This window comes from Aptenodytes forsteri, unplaced genomic scaffold (assembly GCF_000699145.1).
Source record: "Aptenodytes forsteri isolate BGI_AS27 unplaced genomic scaffold, ASM69914v1 Scaffold65, whole genome shotgun sequence".
NCBI classification, from domain to species: Eukaryota; Metazoa; Chordata; class Aves; order Sphenisciformes; family Spheniscidae; genus Aptenodytes; species Aptenodytes forsteri.
Genome location: NW_008795127.1, coordinates 9,082,951 through 9,106,714, shown reverse-complemented (window position 1 = coordinate 9,106,714; position 23,764 = coordinate 9,082,951). Strand labels below are relative to the sequence as shown.

At 35.0% G+C, this 23,764-nt stretch overlaps 1 protein-coding gene across 1 annotated transcript in view; it reads right to left on the bottom strand.

Annotated features, from left to right (window-relative positions):
- Nucleotides 1-23,764, bottom strand: part of FRYL (FRY like transcription coactivator) — a 165,904-nt gene that overhangs the window by 24,591 nt on the left and 117,549 nt on the right. Inside the window, 18 exon segments of the mRNA XM_009277425.2 lie at nt 713-883; nt 1,771-1,974; nt 4,445-4,621; nt 6,154-6,228; nt 6,514-6,675; nt 7,932-8,129; nt 10,284-10,424; nt 11,430-11,600; nt 12,832-12,929; nt 13,566-14,173; nt 15,438-15,532; nt 16,234-16,424; nt 16,902-17,023; nt 18,000-18,204; nt 19,890-20,075; nt 20,618-20,721; nt 21,076-21,192; nt 21,194-21,224. Of these exon segments, the coding sequence (XP_009275700.1) occupies nt 713-883; nt 1,771-1,974; nt 4,445-4,621; nt 6,154-6,228; nt 6,514-6,675; nt 7,932-8,129; nt 10,284-10,424; nt 11,430-11,600; nt 12,832-12,929; nt 13,566-14,173; nt 15,438-15,532; nt 16,234-16,424; nt 16,902-17,023; nt 18,000-18,204; nt 19,890-20,075; nt 20,618-20,721; nt 21,076-21,192; nt 21,194-21,224 (3,056 nt within the window).

The following is a 23,764-nucleotide window of genomic DNA, read 5'->3' as shown; positions in this document are numbered from 1 at the left end:
CCACTTCAAATTCAAGAAAAAAACCCAACATATTGAGGTTTTAGCTACAACTGCTAAATACTGTAAGAATTGTAGCAGATGAGTTTTATTTTAAATGAGTTTTTTAAATTTTAAATTATTCAAAAGATTTTAAAAACGAAGAAACTGAAATACTTACAGATTTGCAGGCGGCCATTAGCTTGAAATCTGTCTCAGTCCACACAGGCCTTTCCAAAAAAGTATACCACTAGCATCTGTGGTCCTTTTTAAAGCATTATTTAATGGAACCAACTGCTAACACAGCTGGCCTGAGGTTTAATTCCCATATAGCACCAATCACATTAACCCAAAGAAAGCATAAAAAAAAAAAAAAAAAGAAAAAAAAGGGGGAAATAAAAAAGTTTTTGAAAGAAAATGTTGCTCAAGAAGGATTTAAACCGTATCAAGTAAAAGAATCTTGAATATTAGCCTATTTTCATTCTGCACCATGAAATGATCATTATCAGCCCTTCAAGAATATTTTTAACCTGTGGTAAGTTCCCTCAGTCCATCCCAAGTAGTTTTCATACTGAAGGAACATTTTGTAAGAACATTCCAACAGGTTAGAAATATTAAAAGCAAATCAAATAATCAGTGTAACAGATGAAAATTCAGTTGAAAAGAAAGCCAAAGTTGCTACTAAACACTAGAAGGAGCCCAAATCAGCCATGCACCAGCCCACATTTCTCCCCACCTCAGGCAGCTGGTTGCTAGAGTTATCTAGAGGAGAAGCCTCCAAACTTGGGGTCTCGGTTCTGATTTGAAGCACCTCTTCTGTTCCCACACTGCTAGTGGAATCTTGAGACTGAAGTGATAAACCAGCATGATCTGATATCGTTTCGTCTATGGCAGAATCGCTGTTTAACTAAGACAGAAAAGAAAGAAACGTGAAATTCTTCATAGTTTATCGAACATACAAGTTACAGGGAAAAAACGCATTAGTTTTGAAATAGATGTTTCAGTATGGTTAGCTATTTGAATTTATTTACATATTACTAGTTTAACAGCTTTCCACTAAAACCATTACAAGCATCACATGCATTTCTGTAACATTTAACTTTGAAGAGAAGTTTGAAGTTCTCCTTGGGATCCAAAAAATTATTTCCTTTCTTGTTCTTAAGGGTCTTTGGCACTGGTGAAATGCTAGACCAAAAACACTGAAGAGCAGAGCTCTTTGTTATGGGCAACATTAATACAAACTGTCTGAAAAGCGGCATACTACCCCTGCTGCTCTCCATCCAGTCAATTTTTTCCAAATTTCATTTATGTAATGCAGAGAGATTTCTGAGTGGCCAGCATTCTTGATTTTCCTCAGTTATATGTACACATGCTTCAAAATCCATAATTAAATTAGCAATTTCAATGGTTAAACAAAACTGAGGCTCCCATGGGACCACTTACTGCTCTTGTTGTTATTTAGTATTTTGGGTTTTTTTCTGAAGCTAGGAATCCACAAAGACACACACTTTATATGTAACACATGCAATTTTGTGCTTATATTTAAACAAATATAGTAAGTATAAAGACACTAAAAAACCTGAATGTTTAATTAGAATTATAAACCTGTTATGTACCACCAGCAGGTAAGTTAACTCTTTCCCTTCATTGATGCTGTTATGAAAAAGAAGCTTAGCCACATTAATTTAGTTCCTCTTTAGTTCACTTAGGCTGAAAGTGTGAGCCATACTTACCCATTAAAAGTGCAAGTGAAAGCTTAAGTTCTGAGATTCCTTTCACAGAAAAATAACTTACCATCTGCGAACGAGACAGTATCTGACTTGCAGTCAGGGCTGCTTCTTCTTCTGAAGACTCATCAGTATCTTCCTGGTTGGTCAAGTTCAAGCTGGGTGTGCTACCAGAGTACTGACATTCTTGAAGAGACGGTGTGTCTCCTTTGTCAATACTGTCAAGAGAGCGCCTACGAACGCCCCAGTTGAAGTTGTCCATGCTTTCACCCTGTAATAAAAAAAGTTTGCACACGTTTGTACAAATTTCAACATAATAAAATTAATACACAAATACAACACAGAAAACACAAGTACTGAATGCATTATGAACAGAGTTTCAATCAGCCCTTTAATTTTATTAATATTTTAGATACCTTGTTAAATGATGTTTGTAGATAAATTAAAATATATGGCAAATGAAGTAGAAATCTTTTGAATATCCTCTTGGAAAGTAACTCAATATATAATCTAGAACTATATCGGTATCAATTTTATATATCTGACTAGAAAGTACAAACACACCACAGACAACAACAGATGAACAAGCCAAGGCACCAGGCTGCAACTTACCTGCAGCTCCTGGTTAGCAAAAAGGAAAACACATATAATTAGAAAGAACGAGGACAAACACTTAAAGATACTCTAGAACCAGGGAAAAATGTTTTATTACATAAGATTTGCCAACAGTAAAAGACTGATTCAAGCTCTGAAAAAAAGCTTTAGTCAAAAAGCTAGTATTTAAAATAATTTCTCTTTCTAATGGGAGATTGATTAAAAAAATAAACAAACTGATGACAAAACACTAAAACCAGCATGCTTATGATACGTTTTCTCTAGCGTAACATGTAAAGCAACTGTTTCAACAAACATTAGATGAAATTCTTCAACTAACACACATGAATCTAAACTGACCACATCCAACTGACAAAGCACCATCAACATTAATTATATACAGGTTGTAGAAAAAACAATGTCTTCATTAACTGTTTTACCAGCTACTTTGTGTCAGTTTTATGAAATGCACACTAAACACCAATAGCTGGATCCTTTCTGTTTGCACATTTTAAAGCTGGGATACTTGGGTTTCAAACATCCAACATACTAAGTGAAATCCATATCTTAAAAACACTAGTGTATTAATTCACAGGTACAATAACGATCTCTGATGTTCTCAAGCACTTTGTCAACCTTCAACAATTCATCTAAGTAAGATGGAAAACCTGATCAGTTCACTTCGCCAGTCTACAGACAGTTCCGAAAATCCCACATCTAGTCCCAAATGTGCACGTATGGGTTCCAAAACTGCTCTAACAGAGTGAGTGTCTCTTGCGGTGACTTAAGAGATCATCATGAAGCATTAAATATGCAAAGCAAACTAAACATTTTGTAGTCTCTTCCCTCTCTTAGTGATTTGTTTTGCTACAAAAAAGGTGAAAAGTTATGGCAAAGCAAAAGAATCCCAACAACAACAAAGTACTACTTCTGTGGGCTGAAGCACTTAAATTTAATCTGAATATTACTCAGATTTTAATATAAAAGCCCCAGTTCATACTGTTGATATTTAATTATTAGCAACAAAGAACATTCTATATTTTTGGTGCAGAACTAGGCAGCTCTTATATCAAGTGCACAATTTATATGTAATGCCCTAAATTTGGACAAGCTGTACTTTTTTTTTTGGCAAGTATAGCACTACATGTTGCATACAGGCAAGTAACGAGAAAGAAACTGTCTTTTCTTCATTATGATCTGCTATTAAAATAATGCAGAAAATTACGTTAAAGATTAACTTGGTTTGGCAAAGTTTTCAACTTTTGGCATCCTACCTGCAAAGCCCCATCTAGTGTTAAAATAATATTTTACTACTATTGAGCCTTGATGATTCTAAACTGTTTGACTAATTACATTCAATACAGACAATTGTATCTGTATAGCGTGTGGTCACATATATGGAACAGACCGTAATAGAGCCTGCACTTTTCCTAGAAGATGCAGATATTGGCTGAAGTGAAGCAATACACAGGAAGCATGAAGAAAGTGAGATAAAACTGAAGTATTAGGGGAAAAAAGAGCAAGATTTTGTAAAAAGGGCTAGATTAATCAGGAGAGGAATAATCTTAGGGTTTAGATAGGCAGATATTCTTCTTAGTAGCTTGTTGACTCATGACCTGCAAGGGTCTCCATTACTAATTCAGTATTTTGTATAGACTGTAACAAAAGGCAGGCAATTATGGTGACCAAGTCAATCGTATATAATGAGATAGTGTATCATACAAGTTTGTAACTTTGAAAGGTATTCTTCATGTTTTCAAAATGCAGAAACATATCAGGAACAAAGATTATGCCATTTTCTCAACATATTGTTCCATAATTAAGTTTTCTACTGCATCATGCCCAGGTGTTCATCCTGTCATTGGCTTATACTGTCATTATCACTTCACTTTCAGATTAAGTCACTTAACCTCTCCAAAGAAATCCCAGCCCTCCCGCAAAAAACATCCAACAATTTGCAACAACTTAACACTGTGAAGTCTGTGACACAGGTTTCTTTATCGTGCAAGTTAAGTCCAATCATGTCATAAATTCTTCCCAATGGGATTAATTAGAAGACCTGCCAATTCCTTAGAATTGCACCAACATAACCTAATGTTTAAAATGTTCTCAAATGGAAATACACAGAAGAAATCCGAAGGTCTCACCTCTGCATCTTCCAATTCAACATCTAAAAAGTCAAAGTCTTTAAAAACTCCAAATTGTTGTTCACTGGTATTGTCTTCTACAGCCACTTCCTCCTCTTGAATCACTTCTTCTGTTGTTGAAATAAGACTAGTTTGTTGATCTCCAACTTCCAAGTCTTCGTTAGAAGAAAACACAACCTGCAGATATGGGTAAAAATAGAAATAAAAACTTCCAACTTCTGTAACTCCAAAAGTCAGCTGTCCTGCTTCCCACAATTTAATGGCATTAGTGGCAGTTAGCTTACCCCTATAATGATAATACTAGGGCAAGTGCAGACTGCAATTTGTTTCAAGACTAGTTGGATTTTATTAAACTACCTCTTTAAACTAGGGGTATCATTCTCTCCTTAATGTAACTGAGAGCTGCAAAGGTACAAATAAAGAGAAAAATATATCCCTGAAAGTTCATTTTCATAACCACAGTATTAGTCAAACTTAAGAACAAAAAATCCATCATAATAATCATCCACATGACACAGGCCATATAATTTTCGCCTACCAGTTTCTGTGGAAGGACTGCATACCTTTAAAAAGGCATCCAGTGCTGGCTTCCAGTGATGATCATCTTCACAAATTACAATTTGCTGTTTATTTCCATTTGAATTTTTAAAAATCTCTTCAGTTTCAGCTTTCAGGCATCTAATTTTATTTATTTTAACCTCCTCCACTAGATTAAAGATCCACCTCCCATCAATATTCTTCCCCTGCTAAGAACTTCTATGTCACAATAAAAAACAATATTCTAGATGATAACCAACGTAGTCTACCCACTTTATTTTAAAAGCTCTTGTGTCATCACTACCATTAAGCTTAGTATGCCAACGGGAGTCTTTTCTGTGCCGTACACAGAAGTAACACCATCGGCCTATTTTTACTCAATAGTTAAGACTATTGTTCCTACTGATAGCCATGTTAGTTTGAAGGCATGTGATCCACTAGTCATTTTCAATGGATTCTATGGTATTTTCAGCATCAACATCCTTGCAGTCCTCAGCCATTGCTGCCCCTTCTCTCTAAAGCGCTTCTTATTTATAATGGACTAGATAGAGATTTACTCAGAACAGGGGAGACCTAGTTCAAGCCTGTCTTCTAGGCAAGACAATTAAAATTCATGCGTGCAGCCTCAAACATACAACACACTATTCTGGAGTGGCAGTGTAGTCTCTTCTGTGAAGAATGTAAAATGTTGAGAAAAAGTATTAAGGATTAATCTGATCAATGGAGCTCCTTAGTAGTCAACTAATTTAATTTGGAGAGGAAAGATCTGAGTTCCAATCCAAAGACTTGAAAAAAATCTTGTTTTGATAAGCACATAAGATAAGAATTAAGAATTGATCCTAGTAATTTAGCTTTGCTTTAAAACATATAGTCCTCCCCCTGTAAGACTGACCTAAATTCACTGAGACAGCAACATTAGTTTTGGCTGAATTTAAATACTGTTTTGAAACCTGTCTAGTAAAGAACGGTGCCCACTGGACTTCTTAAGGAATAATACTAATTCATTACTTATGATTCCATCTCTTTTTAATTCTTCAAGTGGATTTGTGAATTGTTGAACCAAAACCAGTTTGTCAAAAACCGCTCTTCATAACTTCACCAATACCTGAAAATGCAATAGCATTCTCACTACTGGAATCTAAAAACCAAAACAAACCACCATCACCACTTACTGAAGGATTCTTGGGAAGACCAGATTCTGGACCACACAGAGAAAGCACGTTCATTAGCTTCTCCCTAGTTCTTCTCTGAAAAATATACCAAAGAAAATCACATAGCAAGGCATCTGCTGGAGGTCCAGGTGAAAATGTAAAACGTCTGCATTTTTAACTAGTCATCTTGCAAGCCGACATCCTCTGAAAACAATCTTACCATTTTTTCTTTTCAGCAGTATTAGCTTTTAGTTTATGCTATATTCATTTAATGTTTTGCTAAGACACAATATAGATCAAATTACATTTCAACAATTTTTTTTTATACATTCATAAACACTGTCTATAATATATGTATGATGTGCTTGAGACACAATGTACCTGAGATAGTTGTGGTCTCTTCCAGCTGACAGGAACTAATGCATTTGAATTGGAGCCTGATGAAGTTGAAGAAGTGCTCCGGGTGACAGCAATGACTTTTGGCTTCCCATTTCTACCAGCTGCGCTGTGTTGATCACCATATTTATTCCCAATAATTGGTGTCTATCAAAGACAATAAATACTTTCTTAAAATTCAAATCTGTATTAGTAAAGACTACAAATTTGATTTCAGAATTTAGTATTATGTAAAATGTAGGAGGATTTGTCTGTTTGTTTTTAAGCATTCTATGAAGCCCATGCCTAATCCACTAAGCATCAGTACGCTGGCAAATACAAAGCTGAATACTTCTACTCTACGCAGCAGACTGCCATTCTGCCAACTTGTGTTTGAGTTATGCAAGTTTTATGCTGACAATCCAGTTATATTTTTTTAAACACACTTTAAAAACAACTGTGTTGTAAGTTTAAAAGATGCAAAGCTTCTCTATAGAATCATTCACAGACATGAACAAACTGTTTTTACAGACCAGCAACTGTACTAACACATGCACACTTCTGAAAACCAAAGATCAAATTCAGCCCTTTTGACAGCAAATGCTACTCCAATGAACTCTGTGGGAATTCATCTTGTCTCTCAGTTATCTGCATGCACTGATACTTCCAGTAAGGAATTCACGTACCAATTTAAGTAATGTTCCCAAGACATCTGTATCTCCAATCATAGATTATCGAGGGTCAGCTTCAACCAGGAGCCCTTATTTCTGACTACTTCCAAAGCTTCTACAATTTTCACATCCCTGTATTACACTGCAGTCATCTGGCTATGCTCCCCTTTTCAGACGTAGAATGAGTATCAGCTGTATTAATATATTATTTTCAGTTCTAATGAATCCTAACTGGGGGGTAGAGGTGGTGTTTTTAACTACAGGAGGTTTTTCTCCAGTTGTGTCCATCTCACACTGAGGTTCCTATATTCTATATCCTACTCCCTCCTCTACATTTTCTCCCCCTTCCAAAGTCATGCCAAAACTGCATTACAGGGTTTTAATCCTCTCAGCCCTTGAATGCACAACCCTTCATTTGATGAAAGCCTGGAACGTTCAGCTGCAAGCAGCAGCCAGCTGCATTAAGCCTGCTCTCTGACACAGCTGAAATATCCTTGAGAATAATCCTATTGACTTCTAGTAATTAACTCTCTAGACATTCAAAGAGGGAAAAAGGCAAAAACACAACATAAAAGAATCCAAATTTAATCTTTCAGTATTACTCTAATTACATGTATGTAAAACTTCAACACCTGCCATTCTTAAAAATTATATTTATTTTAAAACATATAAATGCAGAAAGCTAACAAGAAAACAAATCTGAGTTTGCAACAGAAAGTCATTATTGCATTATGATTTAAATATAATAATTACCTCTGATATATCAAAATGAAAATCTAAGGTCTTCCCAGGTAGCTCCTTGGAGACATTATTAAAAATTTTCGTGAAAGAGATTTCAGGAGAACCTATGTCACCTCCATAAGACTTTGGAATATCATTAGGTACAACAAGGCTTGCTGATCGAGACACCACCAGTTTCAAAATATTAAGGGCTTCCTTCCAATATGGACTCTAAAGAGAACATATACAAATCACAAAACAATCACTTCAAACAAGACAGCCATTTTTAATGTACAGTAGGATTTTGCACTGATTCATTGCAAGATTCCCAAAACCAAAAGCTCTAATCTTCTACACATGGCTGCAAGGTGCTAGCACAGGTGGGCAGCTTTGGACATTGAAGTGCTGGGAAGGCAGCAGCAAGGCACCAGGTCATCACACAGTGGGCCATCAGGTCCAGCCAGGCAGGCTCACTAGCTCCAGGTCACAGTGCCAGCCGCACCAGAACCTGTACCATGTCCCTCGCTCCCTGTTATTTACACTATGTTTTTTACCATTGTCTGAAGTTATCTGCCCTTCATGCCCCAGAAGATAAAAATTGATAGCATTTAAAAGCAAAACAACTTTCACCTCCTGGCATCTTTAATTATTTTACACTTATGGGTAAACTGAATTTGAAACAGACAAAAATATTTTGTGCTTTATATTTCCTCATGCATTTCAAAGACCTTAAAAAGAAGCAAAAACATTTACAAGGTTTTTACATAGTATCAAACCGATGGAGCGCTTAAAAAAGCCAGGGCAAAAGTATGAGAACGTAATAGACAGAGCCTGAGTTAAGTGCACTCTCCTTAAAAAGATGATTACGGTAATGTAAATAATTCAGCAGTTTCAACTACAAAGATTGTGGAGTGGATCACAGAAGAGACTGACACCAAAAGTAGCACCTTGGGAGGGTTAAGATTTACACTCCTGAAAATGTTAGGATTCTACCCGAAACTTAAATCTTCCAGTTTTTGAAATTAGCAGGATGTGTGGTTTTTGTTTTGGGCTGGCTTGTTTTTTTTTTAATTAGGATGCCCTGTTTGTCAAAATATTTTTTTTAATTGCATTAAAAAAATAAACACCACTTTCAAGGCTGTAAGTAGTATATGCTTCTTTGTAGGTAATGAGATTCTTCAACTCAATGAGATTTCATCTCCTGAATTTCTGTGCATCATAAACATAAAAAAGTAGTCTCAAACTTGAACCATCCTGTAGCAACTTAAATTTATTAAGATGCATTGTGATTGCAGAGGACTAACAAAAATCAGCTTTGTGGTAGCACCACATTTAAACAAGACATGTTCATTTATGATCACTTCTTTTGTCATCTATAGTAACATGTTTTTTTGTATCAAAAATACATAGGCTTCTCTGGAATATTTTTTCACCAGTACCATAATTTTGATAGTTAACATCTTCTAATTAAGATTACATTCCATGGTAGTGTGGGCTTGCATAGAAAGCTCAGATAAAGGTTAGAGGTGAAGCGAGCAGCCGTCAGGCCATGAAAACTATAGTTATGCTAATCATTCCATTTTGCCTAATGCACTCTGACAGGAGCACAATATCTAAAGTACATATCCATCAATAACAAAACATCCAGGAACACTACTTTTCCTGGTTAATTATGATTAAACCATTTGACTGAAATACATTTGGCAATAATGGAATTCAGGAAAACAGAAAAGGAGGGGGGAAAATAAAAAAAAAGAATGTTGTGTTCTGAAATGGTTTTATGCTCCAGGCATTTTCATAAAATCTTTCAGCAAGATGCTAGACCTTCTGTCGCGAAATAGACTTTCAGTAAATTGTGTTCCAAGTACAAAGGATCAAATTACCTAGGGCAAAACACTACTGTTCATCTTTCGGGGACTTTCTTTAATAAAAAATGCATTCAAATTCATTAAAGTGCACCTTAATGTTCCTCACAGATATATTAGTGAAAGTGATTTAAACATGCATTTGACTGCAAAACTTCCTTTTGAAAACATATACACTTAAATAAAACATTTGTGTAGTATTTAGCAGTAAACATTTCCTTGTATTTTAATAGTTCAAGGATCATCTGCTATAACTACATATGCAGAGTTGCCTGCATCTGTAAACAGATGCATGTTCATCCAGGTAACTTGTCCCACAAGATGTAAATCAAATTGGACAAATACATAAGCATATAATGAATTAAGTACATAGGACAAAAAATAAAATCCTATGGAATCTGACTTTGAACAACTCTTTTTATAGCTGAAATAAATTAATTCTCAAAAAAAATTCAAGTATAATTTCACTACCACTTTGATAATAAGTAGAAAGGCTTTTATAGTTTTTCAGAGTACCGACCTGAACATATTTACCAATGACTTTTATGATTTCCAAATTAAACTGCTTCACTGGTGCTGTGGATAGGTCAATATGACTCAGAAGACTGTAAATGATCTGCAGTAAGGACTGTTGCATACTGGATAATCCTTTCTCCAACAGCTAAAAAAAATTTAAAAAATACAGAATTTAATTAGGGTCTTTAATCGTAGCAAAAAGTGAAAACAAACATTAAAATACAGTTAACTTCCATACATATTTATTTTTCCCTTCAAGAAACTTAAATGTACCACTTAATGTTTTTCAAAATTTTATTTTAGCATTAAAAAAATGTAATGCAATAGAACAATGTTCTCTGTCCTAATTCAGTTTTTTCCCTCAATTTTGACATGTTAGCACAGATTTAAAGCACCTAATAATAAAATACTTCTCACTAAATGAAAGTGTTCATACAAATTCAAAATCTCAAAGCTGCATGAAAAACAATTACGTCTACACCTTAGAGAAGGCTAGTATACACAAGCTTACAAACAAAATAAGTACATATAAATTCAGACATGAAAATGTAAGTAATATTTAAAAAAATATCTTCGTCAATTTGAAGTTATATACTTCAAGGACAAGCTCTACAAGCTTTTCACACAAGGTACTTTTTCAAAGGTAGTAAGTTTTCCTATATGAATGGCTGGCAGAATCATATACTGAATTCTATAATTTAAATGATCTTTGATTATATACTGTGCAACACTTACAAATTGAACTTTAAAATTAGTTTTTAGGTTGTAATAAGGACATCTTTAAATGCATATTTGGCTAAAAAAGGTCTCTTAAAATTTGCACTAAGTATATTTTTATAAAGCCAAGACAGTGTGTGCATTTTATTCATGTAGAATGGAATATAAATCTCTATTATAAAACACTACTATCGTAAAAAGAGATTATTTTATTAAAGGGATTATTATTTCAGGGCACATTTAAATTGTTGCATGCCAAAATGGCAGTCGTCATCCCTTTTTCTAAATTCTAGAACATTTTATTATTATTCTCTCATTACGGAAGATGTGCTTTTTTCCCCCCAATATTCAGAATCCCCAAAAATTGGCAATGAATAAATGTAATGTTGATCACAGATTGTCAACATGAGATACACTTTAATTAAAAACTTACTTCTGCAAGGTAAGTTACGAGGTTAAATGTGGCGTCTGAGAAAGAGTCGTGCAAGTATCTACACACTACATTAATCCAGTTAGAACAGTCTCTGGAATAACTGTGTGTACTGTATAAACTCATCATATGAGCCAAATTGGCAAGAGTTGGTGATTTCTCCTCTGCACAAACCTGAAAAGCAAAAAGCCTATTTAATTACATTAGAAATGACAAATTTTTACTCTAAGCATTCACAAGTCATTATGCACTTTTCCCAGATTTCACTCTATTTTCCAATAACTGAAATCAAACTAATCATACAAGCAACATCTACAATTTCTGTTGAATTTTGGAGCCCGGCAATTCACTAAAAAACTAGTAGAGAGAATTAGCTAGTAGACTTAAGCTGCTTTTTCAAATAAATAAATGAATGCATCAGGTATACATAACAAAAACTTAGCTCCATGTTCCTGAATGGGCAACTGCACTCAGCAGGCGTTCATAAGCCTTGACCTGTCTCTCCTTTTTCTTTTAAGCCTAGCCCAGCCCTTGTCTACTAGCCTTGCATTTATTTATCAGAGCTTCGAGGGCTTGTATTTGGGAAGGCAGTAGTATCTGCAATAGTGGTACTGTGGCATTCAGGCTCCAAGTTTATCTACTACTTATACCAAGCTTACTTTAACTAGAGCCCCTAGCTAGTAGTGCATGTATTTAAGGGACAAGAGTAATTTTTGCATTTGCATCAGGCATGTACTCCTTTCAGGTGGCCTGCACACAGTTAAGTGATTTACTTATCACAGTTTGGGAAGCCAGAGGGCTATGGCTGCACCTCCTGTGACAGACAGCACCTTCTTATTCCCCTTTCCACATTCTTCCTTAAAATGCAGGCTGTCAGGGCAGCATACCACCAGCCTGGCTGGAGATTGTTGGTGTGTACCATGTACTGCTTTAACAGACACTACAGTTCAGAAATATTCCAAGGTTAATCACTGTGTACAAGTAACAGAAAGAACATAGTACTTTTCCTTCTCTACCTACCAGTCCAAAAGGTAAGGATCGCTTCCTTATCATAAGTAAATTAGGAAGTGTGCTTAAAAATTGATTAAGTTTATATTTAAAATTACAAGCTGCAAAATCAGACAAGTAAAAACAAGTAACTGATATCATTAATAAGTAAATGTGTTCTTTACATCTAAAGTTTATAGAATAAGCAAAATGTGTTTTTTTCATTGACAAAGGGAAACTCAGGGTTTGATGTGAGGACCAACTATATAAATCAGGACTGGATCACATCTTTATAACTTTTTGTAGTTATTTCTATGAGATTATTAGAATAATGTGAAAGTATTGCATAAGGGAGCAGAAAAATACAGCAATGCAGGTAATAAACTCCTGGATACTCCCCAAGCACCATTTTACATACCTTTGCTATCCTGTCAGCTGTTTCTTTACAGAACTGAGTTGGGTTATCAAAATGTTGGATCAGATGAGGAAGTAGGCACAAGATGTTTAGGGGAAATCCTAAATACACATATAAACACAGTTATATGAGCCCTAATGATTTTAATATGACCTAATTTAATGTGGAGTTATGTGAGCATATAACAGCTTTCTGGTATTTAATAACCCTTAGAGCATGATACACATATGTTCATACAGATATATAAATTATATATACACACGCATGTACCCAAGTGTGTATGTAAGTATAAGGTATATAAATGTGTCTGTGTATAGGTATAAATATGCATAAGATGAAAAAAAAAATCATCACCGGACCAACTAAGCAAAATTATCATGAAACTGAATAGCTTTAGGCAGTACAGTCACATTGTTTCAAAAATGCGCAAATGTTTGAAATAGTACTGATTGAGCTATTTAGCACAAGATTATGAAAAATAATACACGTGCTCTTAAAACTTGCAAGTTTAAAGTAAGTTAATAGTCAATACATAAAGTTTTCGTGCAGCATTTCTTGGCAGGTAATCATAGTCTGTAATGTATTCCCACTACCTAGCACTGTAATATCGACAACTGCAAAAAGCATTTAACTGAAGGGTGTTTTTTAAAGGCAAATGCATAATCACTACTGATTTTGATTACACTTAATTTGATGAAAAAATAAATTTTCATTACATATACAGTTACTAAAGATACCTGCTAACTGAGAAGGATCCACCAAAGCATGCCTGGAAATTGTGATGAGTTTACTGAGGAGATGAACTGTCATTTCTTGTGTAGATGCTGAAGTAAAGCCTTTTAGGAAAAGCTGCTGAAGGCCTGGAAAGTTATTCCATTTCAGTTTATTCTGCACCTTTTCTATCTTTTCCCGACTCTCTGATTTATCCAGAGGCAAGTGAATAAGAAGCTTGTTGAGCAGCTTGAGAGCCAAAAGGTATTCATACTCATAATCTGACTCCAGCAATGAAGCTGCAATCCAAAATATGGTGGCCATCAAGTTGACAGGGTCAGTAGTGGGCTGCACATCATACATCCCTCCCTCTCTCAGGGAGGAAAGGCTTCTAGTCCTTGCCAAACTTCCACCATGATTTATCCTTCCATCCATTATATCCAGTGTGTTGCTCCGTCGACGGTCACCTCTCCGCTCACTGATTAAATTCAGTCTCAAAGAATTACTCCTTGCATTGCTGTAGTATCCCAAACAACTGCCACTATTAATGGGACTTGTGCTTAGATTTATCTGTCCAGTGCTTTTCCTATTAGCTGCATACTTGTTTCCCATTACAGAATCATGGTATGAGGTTCTAAAATAAAAATCAATATTACATATTATTTCATGCAAAATACGTTAATAACATACAGTTTAGAAAATGGGAAGAAAGAAAAAACATTTGACACTAATCACATATACACACACAGAGTGAATACTCCACTTCGTTGTCGGAAGAGTATTATAATACATGAAAATACAGAATTTCTATATATATGACTAAAATATCCTTACAGTGTAAGGACAAGACTGTAGCATCCCGTTATCTCTGCTACCAAATCTATTTGTTACAATCCCAGAATAGAAAAATAATTACATAACAATTCAGTAAAATCAGGAAAATTAGCCTATAGCATGTAAAAGATTATCTGCAAATGAAGATCTAGCATTCCAACTTACTTATAGATGGGATAAAGGTAAAGAAATTAATGACTTAATACATTATTTACTTATTACCTTATATTTGTCTAAAGTATCTGACCTAGAAAAACCAACACCTTCCAGTTCTGATACTGAAAAATTGAAGATATTCCTAGAAATCGCAACATTTTCAAAAACTTTGCCATGAAGTCAAACAAATAAAGAAGTCTGTGCATTTAGGGATTTTTTTCAGTTTGATAAAAAGTCATTGAGCTAACCACTCAGACTGTAATGAGACACACAAATGACTCAGACTGTTCGATTACACTTCTCTCATATATGGACAACAAATCTGAGGCCTAAGACAGATGAGCATTTGCTGTAACTGAAGAAATGTCTTCTCTATTAACATTGGAATAAAAGTATTTATTGCAGTACAGGAGTTTTAATCTGTGAACCTTAAATTATCTTAAATTATCTTTTAAAGATCGGTGCCATTACCTTCATTATACATATGGGGAAAAAATAAGACCCCCAGAAAATCACACTATTAATCAAGGTCAGTAGGGCCTGATTGAAAAAAAGAGTTCTAAATGCACTCAGTACCTTTATTTTTGAGAAGTTTTAGAAGAACTGACAACATTTCAGAATTGAGCCATAAGGAACACCTTGTTTGTTGTTTTTTTTTTTTTTCCAAATTGGACCCAAGAGCGTAAGTTGGAAAGGTAGCACAGATTTCTTTTCAGAAAATCTAGATTCTTATGAGTTTTGCTTGAGGCAGAATGATAAAAACATAAAAGAGCAAGCAATTTTGCTATTAGAATACAACTATTCTGCAAAGACAACAAGAAATTATTTCATTACATTTGTAATAGAGAACTTTAATAATTGAAATGTATAAAAATGTGTAACGTAGCTTGACTAATAAAAGAACTTACTGAGAAAGGGCAGAAAGCAGATCATAATGCTTCATGGTTTCAGCCAACGTATCAATAGCAGACTCTAAGGTCAGAAGCAGTTCTATGACAAAACCCTGGGGAAAGCCACAGGTCATTATAAATTATGCAACATGCACAAGGAAGATCACAGAAAATCTACTGAGTAGCAGTATAAAAGTACAAAATCAGTATCGGTAACTGAAGTAGTATTTCATGCTTCAATTAGAACACAACTCTGATGAGACAGCTCAAATTAGCGGTATAGATTGAAGACAGGAAAAAACTTTATTTCTAAATATTCACAAAATTCATTCTGATTTGCATTATTTTTAAGGATGGACTTAAGGATGGAGTCATTTAGACTCTCATTTTGCAATATTAAAAGATTACATCCACTTCTTTAGATGTACAATGACACTAAGTTGCATAGTTGTTAACACTTTATCAGGTTAAATTCTCAATAAAGGAAAACCTAAATTATTTTTTATATGGCTGATCTCAGGATTCTCTAACTATGAGAGAGAGGTGTTTTCAGGAAATATGTATCAAACTCTGAAAGTTCCTATTGCTGGAGAAAAGAATGTGCACAGCTCATCTTTTCACCATTTCATTAGGTGAAAATTCAGGAAGTGTCATGATTAAAACTGTTTTGATATTTGAAATCTCTTTATTTAAAAATAAAAAGCAACTGAATCAAAAATGCTTTTAAATTTTACTGTCATTAAAATAACAATGTAAGCACACCATTTAGGCAAACTTAGCTTTCTAATAAAGTGGGGGGGGAAATGTCAAATACCTGAGCTTCTTCTCCTGCATCTCCAACAGTTTCTACTAGTCTGGAAAGAACATCAGAAAGTGTAGATGCAGTAAGAGGCTGCTTCAGAGCCCTGAAAATCTGAAAGGACCTCCCAGCATAATGTCGAGAGGAGCACGAAAGCGCAGTTTGCAAAGCAACTTCACTGAGACGGTGTTCCAGTTGAAATCCTCCTATAAAAGCAAATAAATACTCAAGCAACACAATGCTTTATAAAAAACAAAACCACTTGAATTTAATAAAGAGTAAGTTACCAAAGTAATTCCTAACTTTAAAATACTATCATCATCTACATTTTTCTCAAGAAGTATTACTCTTAAAAATCCTTCCAGGCATATGAGCTTGTATTCCATAATACTTAACACTGGAGAGACTTGCAGAGAATAAAACATTTATGAATTGAATATTAAGTGTCCACAATAAATTAGTAAGCTATTTTAGCTCATTACTAAAAGATCATATCTAAATCTGTTGTAACAGACACATGAACTGAAGTGTGCAATGCACAAGAAAAACCTATTATTTAGAAGCAGTAAGTGATCACCTAGAGTGATTTTATAGACCATCTGTAAACTTACAGGCATTCAAAAAAATTCATTTAGTTTGCAGACTTGAACATTCTATCACGCATAGACTGTTTTCTAACATACCTGAGCTAGACTGTTTAAATATAGATACCACATGCTTTAAAAACACAGTTAACTGTTCAGCACTCTTTATATTAGGGTTCTTGGCCGAAACATCTTCATGATTCCAAAGTGGCCCTCTTTTCCTAAAAACATAGAGTAAACAGAATATAAAACATAGCCGTTGTCATTAATATTATTTAAATGTTATTTTACACTTAAGGTTAACTGCAAAAGAATCTACTACCTACCACATAAAAGAAACCATTTACAACTGCAGACATAAATTTTGAAAGAAGTCTGACAACTGTCCAATATTGTACAACAATATACAAGTTAAGACAAGGTGAAAAGCAATATATCAGATCCAACTGAAATAACAGCATAAGTTTAGGAAGAGATGTTCACTATTAGATAATATTTAGTTATCTAACAAAGAACCACTACAACTAACACCGTTATACAACCTTAAAACAACCTCCTTTCTTTCCATTTTTGTCACATCAATACACCCCACTATTCTAAATTTAGGCTGATGTAAAGGGGTTTTTTTTGTTGGCATAATTAATCAAAAGCTTTGAGAAACAAGTGGAATTTCAGATTTACCCAATCTTGAAAGCTTTATATAAACTATCATACCAACTGCACAAGTGTTGCTTGTTTTACAGATGTTCTTTGCCACTAATTCATATTTTCTGAATAGCCAGCTCTCTACTAATTAGGCAATCCGTAAACTCCACACAAATCTTACAGCTCCCTAATCATCTTTATGTATTCCAGCCTTAATCCTTTAGCATGGGAATCCTTTAGATGGAAAACAGAACTCTATAAACTGTGTAGCAAGTGAAGATAATAGACCTGGGCAAAACACGGCAAAAGACTTTTAAACACTCAGGACATGAAAGGGGGACCAAAATTCTCTGAAATTGTTGGAAAGTTAGAGTTGTTCGTAGGCTGTATCACATAAAACCACTTCAGGATTAGTATTATAATTATTAACTATCTCTTACTGGTGATAAAACAGAGACAAAATTAGACAGACAATGTGATGCTGAATAGTAAGGATTTTGCCATATTACCAGAAAATACATGTCTTGAGAAAAATGAAAATTGAAATCTTACCTTGAGGTAATAAATTCTATGAGAGTTTTCACTTTTTCATCCTGCTCTACTGAAATGTCAACCTCATTGAGGATTGTGGTGTGCAGATGAGAAATGGCAGCACTTGTATTTCCTAAACTGATGCTAGAAGAGGTAGAACTTGAACTAAGCCCTGAGTCTGTCATTGGGGAGGGCTGGTAATCAGGTATAAAATCATGAACACCTGCTGAAATAAAAACAAGATTATCATGACCTGTTGACTGTTAATATTAAATATATAAAAAGAAAAAATAGCCCTCTAAAAATCAGTAATTTAGCAAGCGTTATAAGAATAATTTCATGAATGCAATAATTTCAATGAAATCAACAAGTCTGAGCTATGCTAAGTCTTTGCATGACTGGACCCTTAATAAGGAACTGCTAGATCCCTCTTTAAAACCACTGTATTATGCTTGATTTTGTATTGGTAATACGTGAAATAACATAATCAGTCTCTGAGGCATCTCCTCTTAATAAGTTGAGACAAATGATATAAACTACTCCCTAATAATGTGCAGATTTTTTTTTTTAAACTCAGTCCCAGCATAACTGACAGCACTTTAAATCAGTGAACACTGAGTATTAACTAGTGAATCAATTCTAAGCAGAGCCTCTCTGGCTGCACAAAGTTTCTCTGAAGATAACTTAATCTTGCTGCTGTAAGATTTTCTCTCCACAAAAAGAATTATGTGGCAATAAAATACAACTACGGTAACTCCTCACATTACGCCTATATCAACCTATGAGGTGCTAGCAGAAAGTAAACTGGCAAGGAAAAGAGAGTCATGAATCTTTTACTGTAACAACTGTACCGAAGTTTGAGACTCACTGACATCCAGCACAAATTTTCACTCTGCAGAGCTGGATTATTAGCTGGTTCAAATAAAATTTAACATCAGCTTGTCTGACCTTGTGCTAGGCATACATACCTGTAATCACCTTATCTTAATACCCAGTTGGAAATGTTTGATGCCGATCTCATTCTAGTTTCTAGCAGACATTTTTGTTTCAGTAACAGCAAAATACTCTGTCATGTTTACACAGTTTTACTCAAAACTGCAAAGATTAGGAATGGAATGGTTTGTATAGGTCACCATATAGGTGCACTGGTAAAGTTCTGTGAATAGGTTTACATAAAAGAATTCCTCCACTATGCCCACTTTTTAATTCCTCATTGCCATGAATATCAAATTCAGAAAACGGATGAATATTTTCAGTTAGTGACAAAACCACTTCTGATGTGAACAAAACAGAACGAACAGATTGTATAGCAATATGCTGCCACCTACTGAAATAATATAAAAAACTAGGTTTCAACAAAATGAACTATTTCACATTTCTTTAAAAGCTACAATAGGCTCACACCATCAAAATATTACTTTCATAAAGATAATGTATAACTACAATATTGTAATGTTAAGGTGAATGTTAAAAGGTAGTATCACAAAAGAGTATTGAACTGAATTGAGCTTATTGAAAAACACAATTACCACTGACAAAAGTCAGAAATTTAAAGTTGCTATAAACAAGTGAGAGATGTATTTTTTTGGTTTTTATTTTCAATTGCATCATAAAAACTGCTGTATTACAGATCCAAACAGCAGAGCTTCCTCTGTGGTTTCCACTATTATTTAATCATTCAACTGTGCTCCTAACTCTGATGACTGGGCACAAAGTGGTAATGTGAATCGTCTTCATTTTGACTTAATTAAAATACATTTTAACCAGCTAGACAGAGCTGAAACAAAATACATTTTAATGCCAAGGGCTCGGAAAAATATTACAAATAACAGAAATTTTAATAATGCCTGGAAGAAAAGATAGCTCTCCATGTCATTTTAACAAGCAACACTTAATAAATCTAAAGCATACCTGTGAAAGTATAATCTAAATGGGTAGTTTGTTTGACAGTAAGCACCCTGGACTCATTGAACTCTCTGTTTCTGAGTAGGACAGAAGCAACAGACTGGACATTACTGCCAGATCCCATCACTATCAGCAGATGCAGAAGCAGTCGTTTACAATGCTCATAGACTTCAGGGTGACAGTGGTCAAAACCTAACATAAAAGGAAAATGGAAAAGCTTTATTAAATTCAAACGGCACACTGAATTCAATTATTAAAAAAAGCAGTATTCAAATTGACCTGTTATATTTTACCAAATAATAGATACATAATTCACTAAGTAAGTGATGGTTTTTCAGTGTTTCAACATAAAACCAAAAGCATACAGTTTAACAAACATTAATATATCCTTCTGTTTCTCACATAACAGTAAGAACTTAAGATGTGCTCTGTATGAAAATTACTACACAGAGAAACAGAAAGAAAAAATTCGAATTTTACTGTCTTCTACAAGAAGAAAGAGATAAAAGTGACTCCAAGAGAAAGTGCTGTCAAATGACTCCAAAAACCTCTTAATTATATTCGTATTAATCAAGCTGAAAGATATTTAGTTGAATTTCTTAAAATGTTGTAAACATCAACAAATCAATGAGATTTCAACACAATGGCAAACATTAATTTAAATGTGGAAAAGAACAGTTACATAAATAGCTACAATTCCTAAGTTAGAAATATTTCTTTAAGAATTTAGTTACCTATAAAAATTGCATGAAGCAAAAGATGCAAGTATCCTCCCCATTCCACCTTTACACTGTGGTCAACTATCAAGTCAGTTAAAAGGATCACTGCTATGTTGCATCTAAAAACAAACAAAAAAAATTGTTAGAAGAACATAATGCATGAACTTTATGAAGAGCTGCAAATAGCTTAATATGCTACTAACCAGTACTCTTTAAGTCTATAAACATCTACAAAGTTCTATTAAGGGAAAAGATGAATGCTCACAATGAAGACAGAAAAACTTTAGTCCTCCAAATTAAAAGGCTTAGAAATCTTAAACTGCTAGACCTGTAAAACCACAGAAAATAAATCTCCTATCTTTATCTACTATCTTTAAATCTACTGCCTTTAATCTCCTATCTTTAAATTACTATATTTGTGTAACACAAATTAAAATGTAATGAATTACCATCAGCATTGTTACAACAGTTACCTGTGAAGAGACATGCCCGGAGGAGAAGTTTCAGGCAAGTAATCCACCAACGGTGACCAGCAACCTCCAGTAGGTGGAAAAGGTAGAGGCTCTTTTTTTTCCCCCCCTCCCCCCCCCCCGCCAGTTTGAATACAGAGGCATTGAATCACCTAACACAATAGATAATGAAACCAGAAATATATTTTTTTTTTCCTGTATTATACAGTCTTCTAAAGAAGTATTTTTAAATTCTTGAAAAGCTGAGATCTGGGAGGGGGGGAGGGGGAACCAGCTGTAAATGGTAGTAGTTGGACACAGTTTAAAAAAAAAAAGTGGTTATTTCTTTTAGCATAAGGATGATTCTACAGAAGCCACGCACATAACAGTAAGAGTAGGTTCATAAAAGCAATGGATGCACACAGGGAACATAGATGCACATAAGGAAAAAAAGTCAAAGTGATCTAATATAATTTCCTTGAATTTCAAACCTCATGTCAGATAGGGAGTTAAGGCTGGGTCCCAAGATCATACTGAACTCATTTTGAAGAGCTTCATTTCATTATAGGCTAAGGAAGTATTTCTCAAGAGCACCTCCTCATAGGTCTCGCTAGCAAAAATCCACCAGTTCTACGTGTCAGATAATGCCGGCCTGATATATAGGGTAACTCAGAACTTGCCACTTTTATAGCAGCATAGTCCAATCCCACTGCTTGACAAAAGTCACTGCTCAGAAAATCAGTAAATTTGTCAAGAAAAAACAGAAAGACATTTAGTTTTTGATTAAGCAAGCTTCAAAAGTGGAAGAAACACATCAGCTATTCGGTATGAGAGTACACTGTGTTACACATCCAAAATATTTTTCTGTTTTTAAATGAGATGTCTTGGACTTCAGAACGATCAGTTAAGGCTAGAAACAAATAAGGGGACTGCCTCAACAGTTCAGTGTTTCAGTGATTCTACCAGTTGTCCTTTTGGAAGTATAGCTGCAGAAGTTTCAGAAATTCACACATGTATCGGCTCATTATCACCTTCTTGACTGGAAGTAACAAACTTCTTAGTGATGGAACACGTGGATTATCATCTGCTTCAGGATACTCTGATAGAGTTGCTATCACAAATAGCAAACAAAGATGAAAATGACCACAACTACGATATTGGACATCTCCCATCCAAGCAGTAATAAACACACTGGCTGCCCAAAAGGTCCACCAACCTGTTACTGACCCAAAAGCAGATCTGCATCAGCATGCCCAGCCTTTACAACAAGCTCTGTAGAGCACATTATGTTCCATTTTCTTGAAAGAGGCAATATGAATCACAAATTCGCTCTAACCTTTAGGTCTGCACAGAATCAGTCATTAAGGAGTGCATAAGGACATCCTAACGGACTCTGTTGCTTCAATACAGCATGGGACACGCTAGGTTCCATACTGACATGAAATGCTCAAAATGCAGAAATTTACATCCTGTTGTAACAAGAATGTTAGCATCCTGTAGCACAAGAAAGGTAAGGAAAAGGCAATACTGTATCATCTGTTGTATGTCCTGGTTTCAGCTGAGATAGAGTTAGTTTCCTTCCTAGTAGCTGGCATAGTGCCGTGTTTTGGATTTAGCATGAGAATAATGTTGATAACACACTGATATTTTAGTTGTTGTTAAGCAGTATTTATACTAAGTCAAGGATTTCTCAGCTTCCCATACTCTGCCAGTGAGGAGGTGCACAAGAAGCTGGGAGGGGGCACAGCCAGGACAGCTGACCCAAACTGGCCAAAGGGATATTCCATACCACATGACGTCATGCTGAGTATATAAGCTGGGGAAAGTTGGCCGGGGGGCAGTGATCACTGCTCAGGGACTGACTTGGCATCGGTTAGTGGGTGGCAAGTGTCTGCATCACTTGTTTTTTTTCCCTGGGTTTTATTCCTCTCTCTCTCTTTGTTGTTTTACTTTTCATTACAATTTTTTTAGTAGTAGTAGTAGTAGTAGTAGTAGTAGTAGTAGTAGTATTGTTAGTATTATTATGATTATTTTGTTTCAAGTATTAAACTGTCTTTATCTCAACCCACGAGTTTTCTTACTTTTGCTCTTCCGATTCTCTCCCCCATCCCACCGGGGGAGGGTGAGTGAGCAGCTGTGTGCTGCTTAGTTGCCGGCTGGGGTTAAACCACGGCATTGTACCCAAACAACCTAAGAACATGGTCTGTGGGAGCACTATAATGATCTGGATCAGACTGAAATCTATCTGATAATCCTATGCAGGGTTAAAGTACAAAGTAATTTTAATTACTAACAGCTTGTTAGTTGAAACAAGAGTTTCAGTCAAATGAGTACTCTGACAAAGCATACAGAACCCACTAATGTAACGCATCATTTACTGTCTGACCACTGTCCTCATTTTTGCCTGATTACATGACCTGTTTAGCTTTCCCTAGCATTGTCACAATGATTTTATATCTTAGGCACTGGTACAAAAGTAGCCACAGTTAATAAGCCTCCATTAAAGAAAAGTCTCCAAAAGGAGATGGAGTTTCAGGAGAGATGTCTACCTCTTTCTTTACCTCTGCATCTCAGAAAAACCAGACCACAGATCACAAAAAATAACCCAAAACACATTTTCAAAACAAGCTTGAAAATTAGACGTACACAACAAGATCCTTTTTCCCTGCTATATTTTCCTTTGCTATGGCTTCTCAGAAAGTTTTGTACCCTG